Here is a 27,802-nt window from a genome sequence, read left to right on the forward strand (position 1 = left end):
GATGAGTAAAGTACGACACATAGTTAAAATAGGGTGGCTTCCCTGGTCTTCCTCGAGGGACTCCCACAGAGAGACTCCCTTTGTCTTTCTTTCCCAGGTCCTGACGCTAATAATAGCTAGCCTTTAAATGCACAAGGTAGCTCTGGCAGCCGTAGCTCCGCCCACCATGCAAGCCTATTGTTGTCACCTTGTGACTGAAACTAGTCTCAACGACCTCTTACTAAAAAACAACGACGGCAGCCAAAACTAACACAGCGGCAACAGGGTTAAAGTTAGTACAACCAATTGTAATGCTAAACACTAGAGTTCTTAGTTTCAAGACTCACCTACAGCCAGATATGACACAACCTTCTTATGCCGCTTTTCCACTGCATGGTACCAGCTCGACACGACTCGACTCGACTCAGCTCGCATTTTTTGCGTTTCCACCGCGAAAACATGGTATCTGGTACCTGAAGTCGCTGCTTTTTTTAGTACCGCCTCGCTCTAGGTTCCAAACGAGCTGAGCCGATGCTAAAAGGTGACGTCGGCAGACGGCCGGCCACTGATTGGCCAGAGAGTGTGACGAAGTCACGAGAGCGACATGGCAACCATGCTGGTAACAGCCATAGCAGCGCCGCAGCCAACATATTCCACTTCTTCAACTTCTTCAACATGCCAGCTAATAATAGTAATGTTATCGATGTCCTCCATTGTTGTTATGTGGGTTCTGTCCATGTGTGGGTTGCGTAGGTGTTGTTTGCGTCGCGTACAAAAATACGTCACGGCCCTTTCGCGCAGCCGACCCCGCCCACATCCAGGAGGTACTATTTGCGGTGGAAAACGACCCGTGCTGCTACCGTGTCGAGTCGTGTCGAGTCGAGTCGAGTCGAGCTACATGTGCGGTGGAAAAGCGGCATAAAAGACAAATATAAATGTAACTTTTGGTTGTGGGCAGGGACAAGGTCAAACAGGGTGTTAGAGGCAAGAGAGTTGGGTGTAAGGTTTGAAAGTTCATGCCTGCATGAGCAAACTACTAGTGATCAATCACTTTGGCTCTGTTTAAAATATCTAGATTATACAACCGTGTTTGAATCTAGATTTAATAACTTATCTTATAACACAAAAGGCTAAACACACTCACAATCAGCCCAGCCTGTTTAGACATATTAATGCCAGTACCATCATCTTGAATCTGATGCGAGCTACTACAGGAAGCCAGTGGAGGTCCCGGAAGAGGGGGGTCACATGGGAAAACTTCGGTAGAAAAGTTTTCACACCCCAGGTAAAGCCACACACCCCGGCTCGATCCCTCCGCTCAACTACCTCAGCTGGACGTCTGGTACCGTCACCGCTAAGATCAAGCAAATGTCGATCAACAAAGTCACAACTTTTCTCTGTTTTGGTACCTCAGTGGTGGAACGAGCTCCCTACCTCACTGTTTAGCTTATATCCTATATGAGGAACCTTTTTCCAGTAGCTTAGTGTGTGTGTGTGTGTGTGTGTGTGTGTGTGTGTGTGTGTGTGTGTGTGTGTGTGTGTGTGTGTGTGTGTGTGTGTGTGTGTGTGTGTGTGTGTGTGTGTGTGTGTGTGTGTGTGTGTTGTGCAACCCCGTTGCAGGACAGACACCTGACATGCCCGGGATATAATAAGAGCAAGGTAACTTTCAATAAATCAATTATTGATTAATCCAAATAAATCAAAAATTATTTGGATTGCTGGTTTGTGTTTTCTCAGGATTCATGCTGGCTGTTTGTCCTCCTTCTGCTCGTTTGTTCTCATGTCTAGGCTAAGAAATCGACGCTCCCCTGCAGCTCAAACACCGGTTTGTTGCGGTTATTCTGCTTCATTTATTTGACATTTTACTTGTAAAGTTTAGGTATTTTTACCGCATTTATCTCTTAAGTGACTGAACAGGTGAGGCTGAGAACAGTCAAAGCATGCAATCAATATGACCATAGATGACAATGAATTGGTCTTCAAATTAAACATTTGCATGAGCTTTTTTTCTATTGTCAGTTTCAGCTATCTCTGAAAGCGAAGAAGAGATGGAGGAAGAGGAGGGGGAGGAGGAGGAGCTGCAGGCCAACCCGGATGAAGAGGTTAGCATGGAGGACGAAGTGGAACTGCAGGGGAATGATTGCTCTACGCAGAACTCCGATACAGGTACATGAGACAGTGCCACATATGGACACATTAAAATGTATTACCACTATTGTAGCAGAGGTCGCGTTAACCGACAAATGTCCGTCATTGACGGATATATTTTAACTATGACGGAAAAATCTGAAGGCAGTCCGTCATTTTGACGGATTTTACAATGACCATTACCAATAATAAACATAAGAATAAAAATCACAATTGAAGTAACAGGCAAGTTGTGACAGTTTTCTTACTCTACATAAGCTTCATTCCCGACACCAACTTTCAAACTGAGCCGAAAATACGGCCGTGCTCAACGCGCCTCGCGCTATCCTACAGCTGACAGCGCGTTGAAGACCCACGGACTAGAGGCATTGGAGCGCGTCTGTGCCCACTACGGGTCACCGCGGGGTGCAGCTGCACCACTGGTTGAGAATGACCGCATGCAGAGGGATTTTCTCCCGATGAAGAGAGTGCTGGCAGGGTCGGGAAATCCCTCGTTCAGGGGCTCCTGTCGTCTGCTCATCACTTCGCTAGGGGAAATGTTTCCCGATTTTAGAGCGCTGGCTGAAGTGGCGCTGGTTATCCCAGTGTCAAGTGTTGCAGCGCGGATTCAGCCTTTAAAATAACATAAAAACCGCCACGAGAAGTCGTCTGTCGGAGGCAAAGACGCAGCATCTAATGACAATCGCCTCGGCAGCAGTATCCATCGATACGTTTGATTTCAAGCAAGCAAGCACACTTTTCAAATCCATGCGGGCAAGAAGGAAAGTTTGAGCTGCCTACAGAAGATTACCAAGAATTATAAGTGGACTGTTCATTTTCACTATAATTGTCTTCGTTCAGCTAAAAATAGCCCATTACAGCCCATACATCTTTCTATGTTAAGGCACAACAGCCGCAATGTTTTAAAAGCGGAAAAATCGAGTTCTCACCGTCAGAAAGAAATGCATAAATTAATGATTAATTATTATTGAAACACGCTTGTTCTGCGATTTTTTTTTTTTTATGAAAATAAGTCAATAAAAACAAGTGAGGCTATTGAATATAAGAATTATAGCGTAGGCCTAGGCCTATATTACCATTTAAAAGTTAAAATAAAATGACAGATAATAATGGACAATGACGGATTATTTACGACCCTGTCCGTCAAAATGACGGACAATGAAAAAGTCTAGCGCAACCTCTGTATTGTAGTATTCATTTATATTATAAGGATTATTAGCTATTACAGGCTAAAATTCAATATCTGAATTTTAAGCCTTCAGATGTGTTTTAAGGAGTTTTTCGAAAGAGGGGGCATGTTATCCACATGGTTACGACCCATGCCAATTTAAATGGCCAATTCCACTGAGCGGTGCGGTTAGCCAGTGATATGTTACTCGTTTATATTTTGGGCGAACGTGAACTGAACGTACTGTATTACTGCCTCCGTGTGCAGAAGTGTCTCCGTGTGGTTCATTTGCAGTTGCGGTGTTGTCAGCTTACTGTTACATTAAACTGTAATCAGACAACGCGGTTCTATTTCATGTAGGCTACGCCGTCTAGGCTCGCCTTATGGGCTTGTCCCGTGCTGAAAATTCAAACTATGCGCCTATCAGTGTGGGCACCGCCCACATTTCCCCACGGTATCGTGTCTATATAACGCGGTGTATACCGTTGCTCATCCTCCCTTTTCTTTCAGCACTTGTGCTTATCAGCGAGAAATTGAGAACTACTATTAGAAGATGAAAACTTCAACACGGATCTCCCAAGCCGGTGGCAGCGGCTCGGGCGAGGCCGCGGACAGACGGCCCTTTTCAGGGCCACCTGAGAGCGCTCCTGGAGCTAGGTCCTTTTCAGGACTCCTTTGCGCCTCCTGTCCCGCCTCCCTGGCACCGGGTGACGGGCGCTTGGCGTGCTTTCGGTGCCTTGGCGCCGACCACACCGCGGCTGCTATGGCGGCCCCCGTCTCCTGTGTCGCCTGCCGGGAGCTGCCTGAAGAGGGGATCCTCTCCAGGCATCTCTTCTTTTCCCCTGCGGTGGAACTGCCTGACGCCATCGACCTGTTCAGGGCCGGCCCTGACGACGACGATGGCATCATCGACGCCTCCATGGACGACGTCTTCGGCGAGTCGGCGTCCGGTTTTTCCCGCTCTCGGGTTACAACCGCCACCGTCTTACAGCACGAGGGCCCGCGCCGGATGACCGATCTCTTCCGGGAGATCATGGGTGAGGCGGCGGCCATCAAAGGGATTCCCATGCCGGCCCCGCCTCTCGCCCCCGTATCTGACGATATGCAGGGAGAGTGCTTTCGCACCCCATCTTCTTCCCGGCGGGTTACCCAGTGCCCCTTGTTCCCGCCTGTGCAGCACTTGTTTACTGCTGCAGGTGGGGACCCTTCGACCCTGAAGGCTCCGGTGAGATCCTACACGGATTTCACCAACGTGGTGGGGTGGGCCGATACTCAGGCGAGGGGGATCCCTCGCCTGGAGCCTCCCCTGGCAGCGCTTCTCTGTCCGGGCGCCGGATGGCCCCCTGACGAAAAGCCGCTGCCCCCCGACCGCCTCCAAAAGCAGATTGACGGCCTAACGGACAGGGTGTTCGTTTGTGCCTCTCAATCCGCGGCGGCGGTCAACAACATCGCCCTGCTCTCCTCTGCCATGGTCTCATTGTCGGCTGACGGGGGAAGCCTTGAGATGGCTGGCGGTTTCCCGCTTTTCCAGCTCCATCCTCCAGCTATGCCAGCCGTTTGCCGCTTCGGCCGGCCGGCATATGGCGTGGGCTACCATGATTCAAAGGGTCATATGGCTCTCCCACACTGCGGTGCCGGAACGAGAGCGAGCCAGCCTCGTCCAGGGTCCACTAGCCCCGGATGGCCTATTTGGTCCCCGGTTCTCCGAGGTGCTCGCGCACCAGCAGTCAGTCCGTGAGTATCGTTCCTGGTTCGGGGCGATTCTCACGGGGTACTCCCGCCAGCAGGCTGGGAGGAAGCGGGGTCCAGGCCGGTCCCAGTGTTCCAGGGGACCGCCTCCGACTCCAGCCCCGGTGCAGCAGCAGCAGCAGCCGCAGCAGACGGGGAGAGCAGCGCTACGGACTGGGAAATTCCGGAAGCTTGCTCCTACTTTTGCTTTCCCTATTAAAGAAAAAAGTATTGACCGTTCGGCCGAACGGCAGCACATGGTACCTAAAGAGCGATATTCCTCAGGCCAACTGCGTCCTACGCTTGTGGTGCGTTCCTCCATGTTGCCTCTTTCCCCCTCTCAGCCCGGTGGCTGTAGGGTGGCGGTCGGACGGCGTGTTCGCTTGGCCTCTGGTTCACCTGCGGCGTCCCTTGGAGCCTCGTGGACGGATCAGAGACTCGTTGCACGAGCCTGTGGATACGGCCGCTTGTACCGGTCTCCTGGTTCCCCACATTATCCCCTCTACCTCCCTTCAACGGTTTGTGGGAAGTGAGGAGACGGGTCCGCACGCTGTGGCTACAGCCTGCGGACAGCGCATGCGCACAGGTGCGGCGGCCGGACGGCTCGCTCCCTGTTCAGCGGGCACGAGCGCGACGTCTAGACAGCTCGTTGTTTTTTACAGCGGCTGGATCTGGTACGTCTCCTACGCTCGCTGAGCCTCCTCCCTTTCATGGGAAGCCCCCCTTGGTTCACACGCAGTGTGGAGGCGGTAGGGGCAGAGGAATACGGGTTATTCCTGGACGGTCTCCCTCAGCTGTCGGCTCGCCCTCTCTCCGACCGATATGCGTGTTGGCAAGAGCGGTGCGTTCTGCCATCATGGTTGGACACCACGTTGAGATGGGGCCATCCCATACAGTTCAAGCGTCGTCCCCCACCCTTTATGGGGTTGGTGGAGACCACGCTACGGGACCCGGTTGCGAGCACGGCTCTGGCAGCAGAGGTGGCAATTCTCTTGGTAAAGGGGGCCATCACTGTCGTTCCCCCCCACAAGTCTCACCTAGGGTTTTATTCCCGCTACTTCCTGGTTTCCAAGAAGTCAGGGGATAAGAGACCTATTCTGGATCTTCGCGTGTTCAACAGATTCGTTGCCACGAGGAAGTTGAGAATGCTCACTGTCGGAGCGTTGTTCCGGTGTGTGAGAGAGGGCGATTGGTTCACATCCCTTGATCTCAAGGATGCCTACTTCCACGTCCCTGTTCGGCAGGCGCACAGGAAGTTTCTCCGCTTTGCCTTTATGGGGATGGTGTACGAGTACCAGTTTCTGCCGTTCGGCTAATCCCTGTCTCCGCGCACCTTCTCGAAGTGTGTGGAGACGGCGTTGGAACCGCTCAGGCGTCAGGGAAAGAGGATTCTCTTCTACCTAGACGACCTGCTTATTCTGAGCAACTCAGAAGAGACGGCGAGAAGGGACACCTTGTTGGTGATAACCATCTCTCCTTCCTGGGTTTTGCCATGGGAGAAGAGCTCCCCGCTCCCCAGCCGGCAGACAGTCTACTTGGGGCTTTTCCTAGACTCAGCCACCATGACTGCGATGCTTTCGCCTCCTCGGCGAGACGCCATCCTGTCGGCGCTCTCCCGTTTTCGCGTTCGCAGAAACGTGACCGCGCTGTCCACCATGCGCCTGTTAGGGCTGATGGCAGCTGCCCACCCCGTGGTCACCCTGGGTCTGCTTTTTATGCGCAGACTCCAGCGGTGGTTTGCTCGCCAACGGTTGGACCCCAGGCGACACAAACTCAGGGTGCTCCTCGTTCCCCGTTCGGTGTCGCCAGACCTGGAATATTGGAAAAGACCCTCCGCCCTTCTCAGGGGTGTTCCCCTGGGCAGGGTGGCGTCCTACGTAGTGGTCTTCACGGACGCCTCGTTGACGGTTTGGGGAGGAACGTGCCTCTCTCACTCGGTCGGAGACGAGTGGCGCACGCCCCCTACAGCACACATAAATGTGTTGGAGCTCGACGCTGTGAGGAAAGTGCTGTTGCTTTTCTTTCACCTGGTGCGCGGCCGCCACGTTCTGATCAGGACAGACAGCGTGTCGGCGGCGGCGTACATCAACAGACAGGGGGGAGTCCGCTCTCCTGCTCTCCACCGAAAGGTGGTCGAGCTCTGGCTTTGGGCTCATCAGTATCTCCTCAGTCTGAGAGCCCTGCATATCGCGGGCGCCCAGAACTTTGGGGCGGACCTCATGTCTCGAGGCGGTCCCCGCCGAGACGAGTGGCGGTTACATCCCGACATTGTCAGACTGATCTGGCAGAGGTCTGGGACAGCGCAGGTGGACCTCTTCGCGTCCAGGGAGAACACGCACTGCAGGTGGTGGTTCTCCCTCAGCCCTCGGGATCTTCCCCCGTTGGGGGTAGATGCGTTGGCACACACGCCTTGGCCGCGGGCTCTCTTGTATGCGTTTCCCCCGCTTCAGCTGAGCCTTCCTCTTCTGGAACGGGTCAGACAGGAGAGACTGTCCCTGATATTAGTGGCCCCGGAGAACCGTTCAGCTTTGTGGTTTCCAGAGCTGGCCGCGCTCTCGCGGTCGGCGCCGTGGCCAGTACCGTTCAGGCCGGATGCGCTTTCACAGACCCACGGGACGGTGCACCACCCGCCTGATGTCTCGGGACGGCTGTTGGTTTGGCTCCTGAGAGATTGATCCTGCAGGGCAAAGGTTTGCCTGAGACGGTTATCAACACTATTCAGAGTGCTCGTGCGCCTTCTACTTCTTCCCTCTATGCGGCGAAGTGGTGCGCTTTCTCTAATTGGTGTGAGAGGAACCACGCCTTCCCATCTCAATGCGAGGTGGGAAGCGTGCTTTCTTTTCTGCAAAACTTATTGGAAAAAGGTTTGGCCTTCTCCACTATCAAGGTCTATGCGGCAGCCGTTTCGGCTGGCCATGCAGGCTGTGATGGTGGACCGATCTTCAGCCATCCACTGGTCAAGAGATTCTTGCGTGGGGCTAGACGGGTTAGGCCTGTTTCACGCGTGCTTACACCACGCTGGGATCTCCCCACCGTGTCCAGGGATCCTTTCAAGCCTCTTTCTCAGGCCCCTTTGGATGCCGTGTCATTTAAGACGGCGCACTTGTTGGCCATGGTTTCTGCCAAGCGGGCCGGTGAGCTAACCGCTCTGTCTGTCAGCCCGAGTTGCTTGTTGCTAAACGAGGACAGCTCCTTCGCGTTGCTCAGACCTAATCCTGCGTTCCTCCCGAAGAACATTAATAGTTATTTTCGGTCGAGGGATATTGTGCTTAAGGCTTTTCACCCCCCGCCTCATTCTAGTGAGGCGGAGGCGGAGTTGCATCTCCTGTGCCCGGTTCGGCGTTGGCTATGTACGTGAATCGCTCGGCCACGTTCCGCTCCACACGACAGTTGTTTGTGTGTTATAGCAACGCTAGCAGGGGCCGCGCTCTCTCTAAGCAGCGGTTTTCTCGCTGGGTATGTGAGGGTGTTTGCTTAGCCTACCCTCGGCAGGGCTTGGCGCCACCGTTGGGCGTTAAAGCTCACTCCACACGGAGCGTGGCCGCTTAAACGGCTCTACTCAAGGGCGTTTCGGTGGAAGACATCTGCGCGGCTGCGTCTTTGTCTTCCCCCGGCCCCTTTGTCAGTTTTTACATGTTAGACATGTCCAGGGGCTCACTCGGCAACTCTGTGCTGGAGTCCGGGACCCCTTTTACGGCTTAAGAATATAGACATGTTCTTCAAAGCGGCGTGGTTGGATTTCCTCTCGCCGGCTGGCGAGTTGGACTTCATTACCAGTCTTACTCTCCCACCTTTTTTCAAATGAAAAACAGGCTAGAGAGGTTTTCTATTGGCTCGCCAATTGTCAGGTGGTTTTGTTTGCCAGTGTGGCACTCCCGCCGTTTTTCTTCAAATAAGAAACGGCCGAGAGTCCCCTTATTGGAGAGCCGGATTCCGTAGCTCCGCCCCCGGTGGTAGCGGACCTAATGGAAACCGTGTTGCTCTGGTTTTTCTTTTCCTTTTCATGGGTTCCATGAAGCACGGATTATAGCCGGAGTCTTTACAGACTCTCCCTTGATCATTACCTTGCTTGATCTAGGAGGAATTCGTTTTTTATTAAGCTGTTGTGTTTTACACTTCCTTGGCTTTTTTGAGTCTTAATGTGTTCTGGTGACTTAGGTCGTTTTGACTGGGGTCCAGCAGGAGTACATTGATCGGGCTCCGCTCGCAGCTTCACCTTAGCCCATAAGGCGAAGCCTAGACGGCGTAGCCTACATGAAATAGAACGATAGTTATGTTATTATAACACTAGTTCTATGATTGTAGGCGTAGCCGTCTAGTTTCCCACCTGCTGTACCCTCCAAATGCTGAAAGAAAAGCGTGGAGGATGAGTGACGGTATACACCGCGTTATATAGACACGATACCGTGGGGAAATGTGGGCGGTGCCCACGCTGATAGGTGCATAGTTTGAATTTTCAGCGCGCGTTAGGGCGCGCACGGGACAAGCCCATAAGGCGAAGCCTAGACGGCTACGCCTACAATCATAGAACTAGAGTTATAATAACATAACTATCGTTATATGCTATAGACTAGGGGTGGGAATCTCTTGCCACCTCACGACTCGATTCCGATTATGAGATCAACGATTCGATTCTGAAGCGATTATCGATGCATCTCGATGCATCAATTCTTTTTATGTACATTTCCATTCGTGATTTTCAAAAATGTATGTATACATCCGGGTTTGCTACTCAGTTTGCTAATCACTTCCTACTTTTGTGATGATCATTGAAGACATCAACAGATGAATTAACTTATCTAATATTTCATAAGAGAGAACGCTTTTGTCACAAATATGACTTTCTATGAACAATGCAATAATCAATGCAGCTTGCGTTATAATAACACAATATGGAAGCATGCAAAAAATAGGTTTCAGTTTTATTTTCTTTCTAATCTTTCTTATCCATGTCATTAAAGGAAAAGCTGCTCTTGAATTAGAAGGAGTTCCTGTGTCTGGCTGTGAGTTTGCGTGCATGCTATGCGTAGGCTGAATCGCAATCTTGTCAAGACAAATCAGATTGGCCAATACACACTGAAGATAAATTCAATAATTTAAAAATTACAAAAATTATCCCTCTCTGACGAACATAATGTTGCAGCAGGCAAAAAATAATAATCTGATTATTAATTTATCTGCATCGAGACAGAATCGTTCTAGCGAGAATCGCGATGCATCGAAGAATCGATAATTTTTCCCACCCCTACTATAGACCCTATAGTATCTGTGGTATAAAGGCTGGGACGAATTTCAAATTATAAATATGTACAATCCATTACATTAGCTCTCTGGCTCGATCAGCGGACTAGAATACCTCCTAGAATCATTGCTTGTTGGCCGGAAACGGAAAGGGGGGCTGTTTACGTTTGGTTGTAGTCTTTTCGCTCGGTTCTCCGTCTTAACAGTAGGGCTAGAACCGAGCAGAAAGACTACAACCAAACGTGAACACCCCCCCTTTACGTTTCCGGCCAACGAGCAATGAGTCTTCCAACAGAAATCCATGGGATTTACAAAATGCGCTAAATGTGCAATAAAACACGATAGAAACTGTATTTCGCTACGATACTACTACTCTATTTCATCCTAGACAAACCAGAAAGGGGGCTCAATGTTAAAAAAAAAAATAATAATAGCTCACAGCAACATATTGAAAAAAAGAACGGATGGAAATATAATAAAGAATATAATCGATTTAAAAGAAAATCGGAATCGAAATTGAATCGAGAACAAATAATTTGCAATGCATTGATGAATTGAATTTATAAGTCAAGGAAAGGGGGAAAAATACAATGTTTTGCAGGTGGCGTCACGATTAAGGGGCACCAGCGGCATGGTTTGTGTGGACTTCTGCAGCTCTGCCTGGGCAGTGGTTGACTGCGGCATCATAAAGAAAGCTGAGCTTTTCAGGAAACTTATTGTATACCGGTACAGTGTGTTGGATAGTGAAGCTCCATCGGAGCATCGATTTTATTTAATACCCGTGTCCGAAGGTTAGGCTTCCCGGACCGATATAGTATAACGCTACGGTGGCGCATGTGGCGCATGTCATTTGAAAAACAGGTCATTATAACACTCATACAAAACAACGGCACTAAAGAAGTGTCACAATGTTGCCCTGGGCCGTAACCAAGGCGATAACATGCCCCTCTCCTAGAACTCTCAACATAAAACACATTTTTCAAGACCTCAAAGTTTTAGATTTCCCGGTGAAATAGTGAGTTCAATGGTTCTTTAAACTGTAATGTTATTTTTAAGTTCTCGTATCGGTACTCTGTATATATCTGCGAATACCCAAATGTAAGAAATTGTACTTGTATTGGTCTGAGAAAAAGTGGAATCGGTGGAACCCTAAATATGCTAAAGGGCTGTACTCTTCTTAAAGCAGATTTTTTTTCAAGAGTGAATTGAGAACTAAATGGCTTTGCGTTTCTCACTGTTCTAGGCTCCTTCCCACTTTCTGATGAGGAGAGCAGTGGCGAACATGCAAGGGAAGGACTCTCGGAAGACAAGTCCATGGGGAAAGAGAGAGGGGGGAGAGATAAACTTGGGAGTTTCTGTGACCGGGACGAGCAGCAGGGACACTCTTCTTCTCAGGCTTCTCCAAGGAAGAGGAAGCCAACCTTCGGTATACTGTCCTTCACCACCAGGGGTGCTATGCCTGGTTGATGTTGTGAAATCCCTTATTAAGTCAAGTCCCTGTTTGTATAGCCCTAATATACTGCCTTGAGAAAACCGACAGATATAAAAATGTAGAACTATATCGAAAAGTAGTACTGTAAATCGATCTTAACCCCAATTGTAGAGGGGCGAGGAACAACTTGCAGTGGGAATTAAGAATGGGATGTTCGTGGCATAAACCTAGCACCAATGAAGTTTAACTACAAATAGGCCTACGTTATTATGGAGCAGTATATTAGGAACACAAAATATCAGTAATCATGACTGGCATAAATTGCGAACTGTACTTTACAGTACAATTATGGTGCTTTGATTTATATTTGTTTGATGTTCAAACAATTGTGCATGGTGTTTGGGTTGAGGGAGGGATTAAGTACGAAAGAGATCACCTGCTGATCAGTGTTCATTGCAAATAGGAATATATACCCTGATTCTCTGATCATAATGTCATTAAAGGGGTAGTTCGGAATTTTGGACGTAGGGCCTGATTCACCAGTGAGCATTGGTATTCTATATCACTGGAGACCGTTTTCAACACATTTAATACAGTCCTTCTAGTTGCAGAGTTCGCTCGTGCTAGGCTAGCGCACGTCAACGGGCAATGCTAGCCTGCTATTAAAAACAGTCTTACCCACTCCACAGTACACCCGAGGTAAATCAATTATAGCGACAGACTATAAATCGAAATGTCTGTTTATAGAATAATGTTAGAAATAAAACCAACCTTGCATTGCATTCCATTTTGAGGGAATTGCGGGGTCTCAGCAGCAATGTTTATATTCCTGTACGTAGGCTACGGCAGCAGCGGACTGATACCTAGGTTACCTGCCGCTGTCATTGCTGCAAACGCAGAGTACAGTGAACGAAGGAATTCTATAAGCGTATTCAATTAACAAGATATGCCCACGTTTGGAGGAGTTAGCGATGCATCTGCTTTTGAAGACGATTATGAGGAATTTGTTGTATCCAACGAACCGTACATGTACGAGCCGGTGTTTTGATGTCCAAGCCGGCAGCAACAAGCCACAGTTGAGTCCTTTCTGGATCTCGCACTGGAAATTGGTGGAAACTTTGTGGTGCCCATCCGTACCGTTTATTTCTACAATTTCTAAAAGCACACTGAACCATCATGTTGCCTAGTCGTTCAATTGCGCTTCTGTCCCACACTTCTCTGTTTACGTTCTTCTGTCGTGATTCGGTTACAAACCTAACCAGCGCATAGTAAAATTCCGCTTCTGCTGAGAAAGTAGTCCCTCGATTATTCATGCGATGCAAGGTTAGTTTTATTTCTAACATTATTCTATCAACACAGACATTTAAATCTATAGTCTGGCGTTATAATTGATTTACCTTGGGTGTACTGTGGAGTGGTTAAGACTGTTTTTAATAGCAGGCTATCATTGCCCGTTGCCGTGCGCTAGCCTAGCACGAGCGAACTCTGCAACTAGAACAGGGGTTCTCAAAGTTTTGACAACTGAGGGCCAATTTAGGAACCCAAAATTTGACTGAGGGCCGCCAAAGGAAAAAAAAATTGCGGGAAACGCCGCCAGCATCCCAGTGGTCAAAAAAAACGTTGCACCGTGGACCTCTGGGAGTGAGGTCAAGTGAGGTCTAAATCACGAAACTGAGGTTCAGCCTTTCAAAGTAATGTACAGTCGGATTAAAACTTACAAATGTAAAAGGATTTAATTGAAAGCTAGAGAGAATCGACTTTTCTCTTTATAATCATTTATTTTTCTTTAAATTAATATTGACATAATAAAAAAATAAAGTTTTTCTTTTATTATTATTATTTTTTTTATCTAACTTACATAATTATGTATGTCATTGCGGGCTGCCAGGAATGATTCCACGGGCCGCCATTGGCCCGCGGGCCGCACTTTGAGAACCAATGAACCAGAAGGACTGAATGAAATGTGTTGAAAACTGTCTCCAGTGATATAGAATACCAATGCTCACTTGGGAATCAGGCCCTATGTCCAAAATTCCGAACTACCCCGTTAATTTAGAGTAGACATTGTCCCCCACTGTCCTTTGTGTGTGTGAATAGGTGAGAGTGAGGCCACATGTTATAAAGAAACAACCACCGTCTCAGCCCTAATGTTGGAATCTGCAGTCCTTCTGTGATATGGCAGAACAAGTTATGCCTCATTAGGGAGATATATATTAGGGGATTTCTACAGTGGCTAGTCTAAAGGGAATATTTATTGACACTTTACCGTTTACTACTGCTAGCCGAGTTCTAGGTTATTATGCGCTTACAGATCCCTGTCTCCAGCAACATGATTGGTCGAAACCAACACAGGGAAAAAAGCGAAACCCAAGCCACTCGCCTCTCTTGAGTTATTGACTGATATTATGTATTTCATTCAGCCAGGGTTGTCTCTTTGATATAAAGTACCAGAAAGACAGTGGTACATTATAATGTATCATTGAATTAATCTTCACCCTGAATATATTAATATGGTTTGTGTTATATTCCTGAGCCTAGGCTCTCTGCCGAAGGGGGAAAATGTGGAGATCTGGACGTTGGATAAGTACAGGCACCAGCTGCCTGTTACCTGTGGTGACGAGCAGGGGACGCTCTACCGCGACAAACTGGCAAAAGGTGAGCCGGTAATAGCCTGATTAGAGGCTGGAATCGGTGATCAATTTATTCCTGTTCCAAGGGTTGAGTTTATACAAAGTTGTGTACAGAAACACAGCGACGGAATTTATGTTTTGTTATTTATGTGAAGGAATTGGTAATGACGTTTTCAGTTTGGCGTTTGAGGTAATGAACTAATAAGACTACAAAATGAGCCATAAAGGAGTAAAAGCCTGATTTACTCCTTGGTTTAGGGGATTCATGATTAAACTTTCTGGATTATTGTTAACATTAAAGATGAATTATTATGGTTTTCATTGGAAATGTTGAAAATCAAACCAGGTATTGCATTTGAAAATAAATAAATACAATTTAAAATGTAAAAGACATTGGTTACACTGGAAACAGTAACCAACTGGAGGAAAGGGAAAAACCAAACAAGATGGGGGTTTGATTTGTCTCTTCAGGTTAAACAGAGTGGGCTTGACCAGAGATTTAGTTTATTTTTTAAACCTATTTTCCTCCTTCAAGCAGTCTTTACCGACTGTCTCTATGGTTTCAGGAGAGCCGTGCATCCTGAGGAACAATGAGTGGTACACACCCCGCGCGTTTCAGAAGCTTAGCGGCAAGGGCAGCCGCAGTAACTGGAAGAAGAGTATCCGTTGCAACGACACCACGTTAGAAAAGCTATTGAAGGTATTTAAAAGGAGAACCAAACCCTAAAAACAATTATTATGGGGGACGAACTGAAGGACCCGCTAGTCATTAGCCGCGTTATCAATTGATGGCAGACTTGGTCCAGTCAAGCACACATCCACAGATTTAAGAGCTTTCACCTCCACACACTCAAGGTAAAGTGGGCTGTGATGGCTTTGGCCCACCCCCATCCCAGCCTCTACCTGCTTTGGTTCTGCTGTGTATTATACATCACCACAATGATAATGTTGAGATATCTGAGGTACCACATGGAGGATTTGTTTAGTGCCCCCTGTTGTCAAATGTTGGTATTATGTATCTGACATCTATATGTCCTGCTTAAAATCTTACTGCAGGGAAAACCATAAAGGAGTAGAACCCTACCCCAAAACTAAAATTATTACCACTTCATGCAAAAAATCGTTAAATCTATCAGATGACAGAAGTGATGTTAGGAATATCTATATCTTAGGATCTCTAAATCTTGACATTAATGCATAAAGTTTTCAAAACATAGGATAATTCATATAATAAATATGTAATATAATATTAAAATACTAATTTATGTATGGAATCACGACTCGAGTAGAAAGTGCAGATACCTATGCCTGAACAGTAATAAAGCCACCACTTAAAAAGGTGTCTGTGAGACGGCATGTTTCACAATTTTGGTTGTGGGCAGGGACAAGGTCAAACAGGGTGTTAGGGGCAAGAGAGTTGGGTGTAAGGTTTGAAAGTTCATGCCTGCATGAGCAAACTACTAGTGATCAATCACTTTGGTTCCGTTTAAAATATCTAAATTCTACAACCGTGTTTGAATCTAGATTTAATAACTTATCTGTTAACACAAAAGGCTAAACACACCCACAATCAGCCCAGCCTGGTAAGACATAGGGGAGTTTATATCCTAATATGAGGAACCTTTTTCCAGTAGCTTAATGTGTGTGTGTGTGTGTGTGTGTGTGTGTGTGTGTGTGTGTGTGTGTGTTGTGCAACCCCATTGCAGAACGGACACCTGACATGCCCGGGATATAATAAGTGCAAGGTAACTTTCCATAAATCAATTATTGATTAATCCAAAAAAATCAAAAATTATTTGGATTGCTGATTTGTGTTTTCTCAGGATTCATGCTTGGCTGTTTGTCCTCCTTCTGCTCGTTTGTTCTCATGTCTAGGCTAAGAAATCAACGCTCCCCTGCAGCTCAAACACCGGTTTGTTGCGGTTATTCTATTTCATTTATTTGACATTTTACTTGTAAAGTTTAGGTATTTTTACCGCATTTTCTCTTCAGTGAAGCAACAGGTGAGGCTGAGCACAGTGAAAGCATGCAATCAATATGACCAGATATGATAATGAATTGGTCTTCAAAATAAAATCAAACATTTGCATGAGCTTTTTTTCTATTGTCAGTTTCAGCTGTCTCTGAAAGCGAAGAAGAGATGGAGGAAGAGGAGGGGGAGGAGGAGGAGCTGCAGGCCAACCCGGGTGAGGAGGAGGTCAGCATGGAGGATGAAGTGGAACTGCAGGGGAATGACTGCTCTACGCAGCGCTCCGATACAGGTACATGAGACAGTGCTACATATGGACACATTAAAATGTATTACCACTATTGTAGTATTAATTTTATTATTATTATTTGCTATTACAGGCTAAAATCCAATATCTGAATTTTAAGCCTTCAGATGTGTTTTAAGGAGTTTTTGGAAAGAGGGGGCATGTTATCCACATGGTTACGACCCATGCCAATTTAAATGGCCAATTCCAATGAGCGGTGCGGTTAGCCAGTGATATGTTACTCGTTCATATTTTGGGCGAACGTGAACTGAACGTACTGTATTACTGCCTGATGAACGTTACTGTGAACTCGTTCATTCTGGTGTCTGAACGGCACGCTCACTCGCTTTAACTTCGTTCATAATTATTTGTCTATCAACATGGCGGATGCGCACGCAGAATGATCGCAAAAATGATCTGTGTGAACACCTGTTTGCAGAATCCCATTTACAAGGTTTCAAAACCGGGAAACAATGAAATACACTGTTAGAACAGTGCCAGATTTGAAACTCTGCAAATACGCTGGGGAAATTGTTTGAACTTTGAAAATGTGTTGTTGAAAATGATGGAGAAGATAAAATAGAACACAAAATCATGTTTGCAGATGTTTGAATTTTTTTCAGGTTATAATCTCTTTTTTCAGTGTTGCAAAACCTTTTTTACAAGGCATTGAGTTTTCAAACCCAGACTTACCAGCCTTTGAACCTTTTTTTTCAGGTTTGATTTATGGCAGGAAACTGGCTCCATACACACTGCATTAACGATGACCCTGTAACTCTGTAATGGTTCACAAACGGTTGTATGTGGCAGGCACAACATTTTTACCTAAATAAGGCATAGCCCACGTCAGCATATTCGGCGAAATTCCACAAACCTAACTTTGGTTTGTATCTGTCCTATCTCCTAATTGTAAACAGATATGTCTTAGAGAGTACTACATTATAGGCACCTATAACACGCGATTATATGAATCACGCTCTGATATATTATGTGACTCACTGTTTGTGGCTAATCAGTTAGATTAACCTCCAGCTGCAGACATTTTATGTCTGGGATCTATGTTTTTGTTGAATGTAGCATTGCATATTATACTCTTACAACTCTTACGTACACACAGTTCGGTGTAGTCTTGTTATTTTGAATGCAAATGCAATTATTTACTTTGCAAGTAATTATGGTACTTTGATTTTCCTTCATATCCTTTATACTTTTTTGCCAGTATGTAGCTTAAATAAGTCTTGAATTGCATTCATAAGTCTTCAACAGGTCTTAAATTTATCTTGTTGAGACCTGCAGCAACCCTATACTAGAATTAGCATTTTGAGCAATGGAATTATTAGCATTGTTGACTTAATTATTCATTCAAATGTTGTATGTGTATATATATATATCCAGACCAAGGAGATAATCTGGAGGAAGTGACAGACGAGAGGCCCAGGGTCGGCCAGAATGAGTTCAGAGTGATATGTGGAGCTCTGAGTGGGATGCTGCACAAGAGCCGCTTTGCCTCAGGTATAAGGGTCTATCTGTCTACCTATTCCTGACTGCCAATTGTCTTCCTGGACCAAAATATAGCTAATTTAATGAACTTCGATGAACTTATTTAAAAAAGACATGGCAAATGCATACACATCGATTATGATCATGGCATGAAGAACAGCATTTGTTAAATGTTGCGTGGCATTATGAACACTGTAGGAAAGTGAGGGGAGTTATGGTCTGGTCAGGCGTGGTCGGATGGCTGAAGGTCCTCTTTCTCCAGGGAGGTGTGGGAAAAGTATTCGGACGGAGGACCGTTGGATGAGTCCAGTGGAGTTCGTGGCGCAGGGTTCAGCAATGCCTGACGCCCTCTGGAGGAGGGACATTCAATGGGAAGGACAGCCGCTGAGCAGCAGTCTCATTGAGGTAACACACTTTCTGTGTGTGCGTGAATGATACTAATGTGAACTCACATCCACACCTATGCCATATTTTTTTTTGCTGATTTGAAATGTGGTCCCATATGTCGTCATAAAGGATCTAAGCTCCTCCCGTTTCTCTGCCTTGCCCGATCAGAGAATTTTGCCCGCCAATGAGACACGACCGTGCGAGCGCCACTGTAACGCAAGGGTTTACTGTTGGTGTTATGGCGCATAACAAGGCGGTTCTTTGACGTATCGTGTATTTCTACAGCGAGACTGTCGTTGGGGTTATCTCAGCCATGGTTGAGAAGGAATTGGGGGAAAGGAACTTTGGCTTTGACTCCCTGAAGTACATGAACCACGACATGGAGGAGAAAGGGATTGTTGGCCGCAAATGACTCCCGCTTGAGCCCCGCTTCCCGCTGAGGGACCGCGGTGGTGCTCGGCGGGAGACAACCGCTGTCAATAATCGCGGGCAAAAATCCCTTTGTTCTCCATGTCGTGGTTCAGTCTACTTCAGATTGATGTGGACGTGGAAGAACCAGAGACGTCGGAGAACCCGACGCGGCCGTTTGAGATTCATAATATCGTCTGGAGGCTAACAAAGCTTTGGCCGTGATAATATTATATGGCATAGATATCTATGAATAATATGATATTATTTAGATATAGAGCTCCAGGACTCCCGTGTGTTCTAGAATACTTACAGAACACGGCTAAAAGGCTGTGTGCGCCTCGCCGTTGCGATACATCCAATGTAAACAGAGCGCATGGTACCGTGGCTGCAAGCTGCTCAGGGCCACAAACAACTTTTTATGTAGTTGCTCCTATATCGATTTTTCCTAGCCCTATGTAAGTGTGTGTGTTTGTGTGTATACAGCAAAATATATAAAATATGGAACAGGTGTGGGTTTATGTGAGAGCCCTTTACATATTTCTGAGAGCGTGTGTTCTTGATCCTTCCAGAGGAAGATTTTGCACTTACACTCTGAGCAGTGTGACTGTTCACTGTGCCATCCAGACCCTCAAGCCCTGGTGAGTCCCTCTGTCTGTTGGAGATAGTTGCAACATGTTTGATTGGTCAAAGAAAAGATCCTAAACAGCTGGGGAGGCTGTTCAGGACTACTTATCATACCATTACTTCTATTTATCATACAAAATACTAATATTATTCTATTTCCGCTCATTTAAATGCTACTTATCATACTTATATTATTACTTATACGTTTTCAAACCAATACTTCTATGTATCTTACTAGTACTACTTCTACTATTTATCAGACAAATGCTACTACTTGTAAGTTATCATACCAATGCTACTATCTATCAGACTAGTACTAATTCTACTACTAATACTTAAAATACTAAAAAGGTATCATAGCAATACTACTATGATTCATACTTGTAGTACCTTTACTTATACTACTACTTATAAGGAATCATTCCGATACTATTATGCATTATACACGTATTACTTCTGTTAGGCTTACTTATCATCCTTATACTACTACTAAACTAATGCTAATCATACTACTAGACATAGGTTCAAACTACATCACTTACCACTGTGTGTGTGTGCAGAAGGAACAGAAGAGCGATGAATATTGCTTTGTGTGTGGGAGATGGGGTGACCTGGTGATGTGTGACCACTGTCCACGCTCCTTCCACCAAAAGTGTCACCTGCCCCAGCTGGACCCCTCTATACTGGGGTGAGCGCACACACACACACACACACACACACACACACACACACACACACACACACACACACACACACACACACACACACACACACACACACACACACACACACACACACACACACACACACACACACACACACACACACACACACACAATCAAGGACAACAAGCTAAGATATCACTGTTCATACGATGGGGTGCAAGCACACACACAACATGCATGTGCACACAAACCCACAGCCACACACACACACACAGGGACACCTAGGTACACATTTGGTATTTACACAAACACACAAAAGCACACGACGCACGGACTGACACATATACACAGGCACACAAACATTACCTCCCCCAAAAAGTAAAACATCCTAACCTTGTGTGTGTGTGTATGTTTGCCTGTGTGTTTTTGTGTGTGAGAAAAGGGACGACAGTAAATGGATGTGTACATTCTGCATCTGGAATAGGAATGAGTATCTCCCTCGAACGACGTACGAAGAGACCCTCATGATTCCTGTCTCCAACCAGATGCTGGTAACCACCCTGGTCATTTTTCTAACTCTCTTGCTAGCCTTCATCCTACCTCATACACTAGCTTCCATGCTAACTCTCTTCTAGCTCCCATGCTAACTCTTCACGCTAAGTCCTTGAATATCAAGTGCTAGGTCTTCGGCCAGATCGTCCTACTAGCGCTCCCTGCTAATGTAGCCTATTTGTTGGTGCTAAAGACATGTGGCCAGTGCCACCCAGGATCAAGGTTTGGCAGGGGCCTTTTTTTGTCCCTGGCAATATGGAAAAGAAAATGATTGGAAAATAGGGTCAACAACTCTGTCTCAAATCCATACATAAAACAGTAAAGTAACAGCATATTTAAAGGGGACATATTATGAAAACAGCACTTTTCCTGTGATTTGGGGTGTTGTTGTGGGTAGATGGTGCTCCCACACGCATACCAACTTTGAAATAAGTCTGTACATGGTTTTTTGAGTGAGATACGCATTTCTGGAAGCATCCCGCCTCCAGCTACCAAACGAGCGAGTCAGTTTCAGCGCCCCCTCCTACGTAGGAATGGGGTACATTTGTATATTACCTCCCACTTCCCCACTCCCCTCCAATCATAGCATCGCTAAGATTTTGCGACCAGTGGACGAGCAGCTCCGGCGGGGGGGGAACTCGGCGCTAGCCCTGCAGCTAAGCTCCGGGAGTACAATCCCTTACTCTGGCGCCGAGCTCACCCCGCCGGAGCTGCCGCTGAAGGGAAGTCGGGAGGAGGAGACATGGAGTAGAAAGGGATTGTACTCCCGGAGCTGAGCTGCCGGACTAGGCCGAGCTACCCCAGCCGGAGCTGCTAGTCCGCTAGAGCTGCCACCTAGCTTCGGCGCCAGTTCTGCTCCCGGAGTACACCGCCGGAGCTGCCGGACTGCGGCCGGACGGCTTCAACGGTGGCCGGCAGCTCCGGCGCGGGGAGCTCATTTAGGAGGCAGTCCGGCAGCTCAGCTCCCGGAGTACAATCCTTTTCTTCTCCATGTCGCGGTTCATGGACTTCAGAAAGTCAATGCCAAAGTTCCTTCCCCCCAATTCTTCTCAACCATGGCAGAGATATCCCCAACTATGAGTCTTTACTTGTGGAAGTACCAGAGTCAAAGTCAAAGTCTTTATTATTCATAATATCATCCGAGGCGAACATTGCTTTTGGCCGTGATATTAGATGGATTATATAAATACCCGTTTATAATATTATGATTATGTTATATTATATTATATAGATATAGAGCTCCAGGAGTCAGCAAACGGCAACAATCCCTTCTCCTCCATGCTGTGGTTCAGTCTGACAGCTCATTGGTCAATGGGCAGCAGCTCATTTGCATCAATGCTACAGACACCAGAAACAGCGCATTCTGAAGGGACTGAAACAGGGGATTAGCGGTAGACGATATTTCTTTTCCTAAAAGCTATTTCCAGCAAACAGCTTCAGAAACATGTTTTCTGGAACTCAAATACTATGTTTACTTGTTTGGAAGACACCATAATATGTCTCCTTTAATTAACCTATTTGGCTATAAGGAAAATAGAACCATTTGCTGCATCCCAAGGTTTAAAATAAAAGTTGGCTTTTTTTTAGCTGCGACACAGCTCATGGTAACATTGCATTTCCGAAATAGCAACATACAGTATTCATATCGTAATTTGTAATATAAAAGCTGCCTTTGTGCCCTAACAGCCGTGCCACTACCTGCTCCTGTCTCTGTACCATGCAGACAAGGATCACATTTTTGCAAAAGATCCATGCATCGATGTAAGTATCACTGTTTTCAACATTATTCTCTATTGTGTATGTATGTGATCTTGCACGATCTCTCTGTCCCTCCCTCCTTCCCTGCTTCCATTCCTCCCTCTCTCCCTCCTTAACTCTCTAGCAGACAGATATAAACAAACATACTGCCAATTGTGACCAAATCAGAAAGATTTTCAGTTTCTCTCTCGCTCTCGCTTTATCTCCCCCCTCCCTCACTTCAGGTGAGGGGATACAGCTCTCAAATCGTGACTCCTATGTGGCTGGACAAGATCACAGAGCAGCTCCTAGACCAGCAGTACACCATCGGAATGTTATTAACCGATATCCAACTCATTTTCTCCAACTGTGATCAATTTAACCAGGTTAGTGAGTAGGACTCCTCCCTCCCGGCTCACAAATAATGCTGCGTTCGAGATGCATCGTACACCACCCGCCTGAGTTGCTCTTCTGATATAATTTCCTGGCTTGTAGCACTTATAGCGTTCCCGTTTCTCTTTGTGGGCAATCGGGGAAGAACAGTCATTGGCTATTCATTTTTATTGTTAGCTACATTAGCCTCTTTAGCAAACCAGTCGTACAGTTAACCTCGCTGAACTTGGTGTACTCTCAGGACTTCTAGTGGGACAGCTTATATTACGACCAAAATGCCTCTGTGAAAAGTCGAAAGAAAGCTGGTAGATTATCCACTTTGTAGCTCGGGCAGGAGGTGTGCGATGCATCCCGAACACGGCATTACCACCGGCCGTGCGAGTTAGATATGTGAGCTAGACAAGTCATTGTTTTTTTTCATTTGTTAATTTTGCCATGCATGTTAAAGTTCTTTGGTAATGTTTAATAGATTTTTTTTGTTTTTTCAGAATAAACCAGAGTTCCGGGACATGGGAATCAAGCTGAAAGAGTTCTATGAACAATTTGTGGAAAAGGTTTTTCGCAGGCAGTAGCAGAGAAATGCAACGTGCTGATGGACCTTGGACATGCTAGAATTAAATGCGTGGATTTGTCACTGTGCTGCGTTTAGCACGTTGAGGAACAAGGCAGTTTAGCAATAAGAACGGGTACTCGTCTGTGTGAAAGGCATAAAATTCCTTACTTTAACCTAAAATAACTTTTTATAATGTTCTGGTCTTTAATGTATAGAATTAGGGCTGTCAAATATTATCAAATGGAATGACACATTATCATAAATACAAAATATACTTCATAAATAAAAACTAGTCCAAGTGATTTTGAGGGGGTTTTATTGACTCAGTGTGGGTTGAATATGAAACTTATAGAACACAACAAATTTGGGAATTGTAAACGGGAAGTTACTTAGTACAATTGTAAACCAACAGTTACTACAAGTGAAGGTCACTTAAGTAGCGCCACAGATTTGGGAATTGTAAGCAAAAATCACAGCCAAAGTATAAATATAACTAATGGAGATTTTCAACATCTCAGGATGAAGATATTTAGGCCCCGTTCACACGAAGCCGAAACGGGCGAAACCGTTACGGTTTCGATCTATCCGGTTTCGAAGTATCTCCGTAAAGACGAAGCCAAGTGAAACCGGGTAGATCTGTAGAAACGCTGTAGTACACATTCCAGGCCCATAAGGGGCGCTGCTTCTGGTACAGAAATCCAGAAGAAATGAAATAAGAAGAAGAGGCGAGCATGCGCATAAAGGCTGCCCTTATGCTCATGCTCATAGACATCATATAGGGCTATATGATGTCTATGCTCATGCTCGCATGTGATTTCTGAGACTCCGCGGGCTTAAGAGCCATTGGCTAGGAGGTCGAGGGGTGGGGCGATGACGTCATGGTTTGCGGTTTCAGTCGGTTTCAGGCATACACACGAATCCAAAACGAAACCGGGTAGATTTGAAACCACCTACAAGACCTTTGCGGTTTCGCCATGAAATCGGCTTTGTGTGAACGGGGCCTAAGTCAACATCACGTTAATAGTCTGATTATATACCAGGATAATTGTGAGGACATTCCATTGGTAGGATGGGGGTGCTAAATGTGATACCATAGAATGAATTGGCTTCTAGGATACCCCTCACAGTTATACATTGCTTCACTCTCAAAAAGGATGTGTTGGAAACAACATATTCTTAACGCATCCATGTGTTTAGTTAAGGACAACACATCTTGGGCCCTATTTTAACGGTCTGAAACGCAAGTGAGAAGCGCCAAGCGCAAGTAGCTTTGTGGGCGGTTCGATGGCGATGTCGATATTTTACCGGCGCAAAAAATGACTGTTGCGCACGGCGCAAATCTAAAAAGGGTTGGTCTGAAGTAGCCTAATTACCCGTAGGTGTGGTTTGGGCGTAACTTGCAATAAACCAATGAGAGTGCCATCTCCAATCCCCTTTAAGAGCCATGAGCGCATTTGAATCTGACGAGTTGATATTTTGACAGCGCGTCATGCAGTCTCCGATGAGACAGATGCACATGAATTTCAAACTTCAAATGCCTCAGTTTATGGCCAAATAGTATGGCCTAATTTACACATGGAATAAGGTTTTCTTCCACAACTTCAGAGTTGAGTCCTCAAATAAATTTCGGCAAAGAAAACTTATATGATATAACATGATATGCGTAACTGTGGTTCTATTTAATGATATACCCAATATATTATAAACATCGTTTCTTATCAGTGTTGTATGCATTATCGTACCTTACTTAATTAAGTCATTAATTTGGATGGTTGTATTTCTCCAGGTCTTGACTATCCTACTTGGTAGTTATGCTGTGCGGTTCCTCGCAGAAATAGCCGCGGTCGCCTTTGTAGGCCTGATTAAAAGTGAGAATTTGGACAAGGTGAAAAATAAGATATTTGACAGGATTGCGTCGCCCTCCACCTTTGACATTTGGTCAAGAAAAATGTAGACATCGTTTTATATCATTTAGCAGCCTCTCATATAATCAGCCTGTTATGCGGCATTTGTTTTTACACTTAAATAAAATATCGAAAAATATGTGTAATGAGATGGTAGCTGTGGTCTATATTTATCTATTACGTGTTCTATGCACATTTTATATTCACTTTAGTTGCATTTATTTATTTATTTTTTTAACTTTTTTGTTAGCCTCCTAGGCCCATACTAATGTCACATTCATGTGTCCTGGTAATAACGAGACACCTCGTCAGTGATGACACTCATGCTTACGGGTGTCGATATCTTAAAGTTCTTCACAGCAGGGTTTTTTATCCGATAAAAACAATCAGAACTAAACAGAACTTAGTAGGATCAGTTTCAAGTTTGCACAACTTTATTTCCTTGTAGCCTATAACCTACTATCTTTTTGCTTTTATTTATGAGAATTGCGGCAATACAATGTGCTGTGCTCCATGTTCCATACATTGGCAATACTATTGCCACTGTATGGAAGGTTGGTACACAACGTTGAACAACAATCAATAGTAAAGTATGTGATATGATGGTTGATTATTTTATATTGAGTAAACCTTTCATGTCCATGTTCATGCAAGTCACTGGTAAACAATATGTCACCAACTGGGAAACTCTCAAAAATCTGGTCCGAGTTGCTGAAAGGAATTAGAATCATCAGAGCATCATGGGATGTCTTTCACGAGAACTTTCCGAGGTTGCGAAAATGTTTTCTCCATAATTCTCGGTGATCTGAACGTGCCATAACTCTTTGGGCATCACAAGTCCACATTAGCAACATGGAAATAATGGTAAATACCAAAAGCCGACGTGAAAGTTGCACATGAATACCCCTCACGTCGTAATTTCCGCCACTCCGCTCGTCACCGCACCGCTCGTCGCCTCTCTGTCATCCTCCCTCCCGTCTCCACCTTCCTCTCTTCCTCTTCAATCTCCCCTGACGCACTCCCTAGCATGTCCCTGCTTATGGCCTTTGAAGCAGGTGAACTCGGGGCAATCTCGCAGGATATGACCGGGCTGAATGCACAATCTGCTCACTCTCACCCGTCTGTCGTGGATAACACGAAAGTACTCCGGCCCTGTAACAGTATTAAATTGGGTGGAGTAGGGTGGAGTAGGGTAACGATTGCACAGCATTATTGAATTTCACCTTGAAAAACCTCGTCCCATCCGCAATTTGAGTGCCTGGCCACATCCTCCTTTTGAACGGCGATACAGCTAAGTCTCCCCACAAATTAAGCTTTGCATTAATCTCCTCCTCCGTGGTGTAAGTCGGTAGCCCCATAAATGACACCCTCACCTCATCATTGGATTGTTATTTCCCCATGATACTCACTTCCCTAATTTTAAATCCATCCATCACCTTTTCCTTCCCGCTAGGCACACTCCTTGTGATCTCATACGACCTGTCACCGACGCTACGGCACGCCAGCAGCTCCGCACATGTCTTTAATATTTCTCATCAGCTCCATTGCCGATATCTTCTCCTCTCCAACCATTTCGACGATGAGAGTCAACTCCTTTTTGTCTCTTCCTTCTTTCACCATCCCGTCTCCCTCCTGTCCCTTGTTCAACCGCCTTTTTTTCCAGACCATTGCCGAGGCTTTGTCTCGCCATAATGTCCATACACGGGACAAACCCGAAAATAAAAGGAAGTACGTCCCCCCAACAGTAAGATACTATTGGGGGACACAATACAAAATGTTGAAAACCAAACAAAAAAACAGACTAACCAACAAACAAAAAAGTCCACCTGCTCTCTCCACCTGCTCTCTCTGCTCATCAACTTCCTGATTGGATCAGGCGGGTTTATGGTGGTGTGGCCGTAAATAGACAGTCTAAGGCCACGTTTATATGTAGCAGGGTATTTATAGAAACAAATATTTCCCCCCCTCCGTTTTCCAAAATAACATTGTGCACAAAGCATCGTTTTTAAAAAAAGTTGTAGTTTACATCAAAACGCTTAAATACGCTGTTGAGCGCCATTATAACTATGCCAAACCTATGGGCGGCAGTGTAGTAGACCGGGCCCAGAAAATCAAGCCCGACCCGGCCCGAGCCCGTGCACGTTCTGTCCGAGCCCGGACCGACCCGACACATTAACCGTAATTATGAGCCCGAGCCCGATTTCAACCCAACTTTATTTTTTAATACATATGTAACTTTGTACACATTTGTTACTAGGCCTACTCTGCTAAATATATATGTAAGGGATAATGTATAGAACGCCGGTCATTATCGGGAAAATAAGCCCCGACAGGGCGAACAGTACACCGACCGACGCGCAGCGAAGTTGTCTTGCTTCGCCCTGAAGGGGCTTATTTTCGACAATAACCGGCGACGTTCTATGCATTATCCCGCTTATTACACGGCTACTTGCCAAAACGAAAAAATAACTTCACATGGTCTTTTTACAATTTAT

At 45.8% G+C, this 27,802-nt stretch overlaps 1 protein-coding gene and 1 long non-coding RNA gene across 2 annotated transcripts in view; one reads left to right on the top strand and one right to left on the bottom strand.

The window, feature by feature from the left end:
• The window catches only part of LOC130373210 (nuclear body protein SP140-like), a 49,073-nt gene extending 23,592 nt beyond the window's left edge, over nt 1–25,481 (top strand). The window contains exons 5-21 of the mRNA XM_056579559.1: nt 1,600–1,638; nt 1,768–1,804; nt 1,999–2,145; nt 11,508–11,690; nt 14,235–14,351; nt 14,893–15,026; nt 16,033–16,071; nt 16,202–16,238; nt 16,438–16,587; nt 17,977–18,093; nt 18,344–18,486; nt 19,449–19,517; nt 20,064–20,191; nt 20,653–20,719; nt 22,407–22,481; nt 22,703–22,843; nt 23,339–25,481. Coding sequence (XP_056435534.1) covers nt 1,600–1,638; nt 1,768–1,804; nt 1,999–2,145; nt 11,508–11,690; nt 14,235–14,351; nt 14,893–15,026; nt 16,033–16,071; nt 16,202–16,238; nt 16,438–16,587; nt 17,977–18,093; nt 18,344–18,486; nt 19,449–19,517; nt 20,064–20,191; nt 20,653–20,719; nt 22,407–22,481; nt 22,703–22,843; nt 23,339–23,422 — 1,707 coding nt within the window. The 3' untranslated portion in view covers nt 23,423–25,481. The remainder of the gene's footprint in view (nt 1–1,599; nt 1,639–1,767; nt 1,805–1,998; nt 2,146–11,507; nt 11,691–14,234; nt 14,352–14,892; nt 15,027–16,032; nt 16,072–16,201; nt 16,239–16,437; nt 16,588–17,976; nt 18,094–18,343; nt 18,487–19,448; nt 19,518–20,063; nt 20,192–20,652; nt 20,720–22,406; nt 22,482–22,702; nt 22,844–23,338) is intronic.
• Nucleotides 19,467–27,107, bottom strand: LOC130373224 (uncharacterized). Its single transcript, XR_008893491.1, has 3 exons — nt 26,717–27,107; nt 20,046–20,181; nt 19,467–19,531 (listed from the first exon to the last, which is right to left on the bottom strand). It is a non-coding gene; the product is annotated as an uncharacterized LOC130373224 (long non-coding RNA).
• Between the last annotated feature and the right edge of the window lie 695 nt (nt 27,108–27,802).

The sequence above is a fragment of the Gadus chalcogrammus genome, chromosome 2, assembly GCF_026213295.1.
Source record: "Gadus chalcogrammus isolate NIFS_2021 chromosome 2, NIFS_Gcha_1.0, whole genome shotgun sequence".
NCBI lineage: Eukaryota > Metazoa > Chordata > Actinopteri > Gadiformes > Gadidae > Gadus > Gadus chalcogrammus.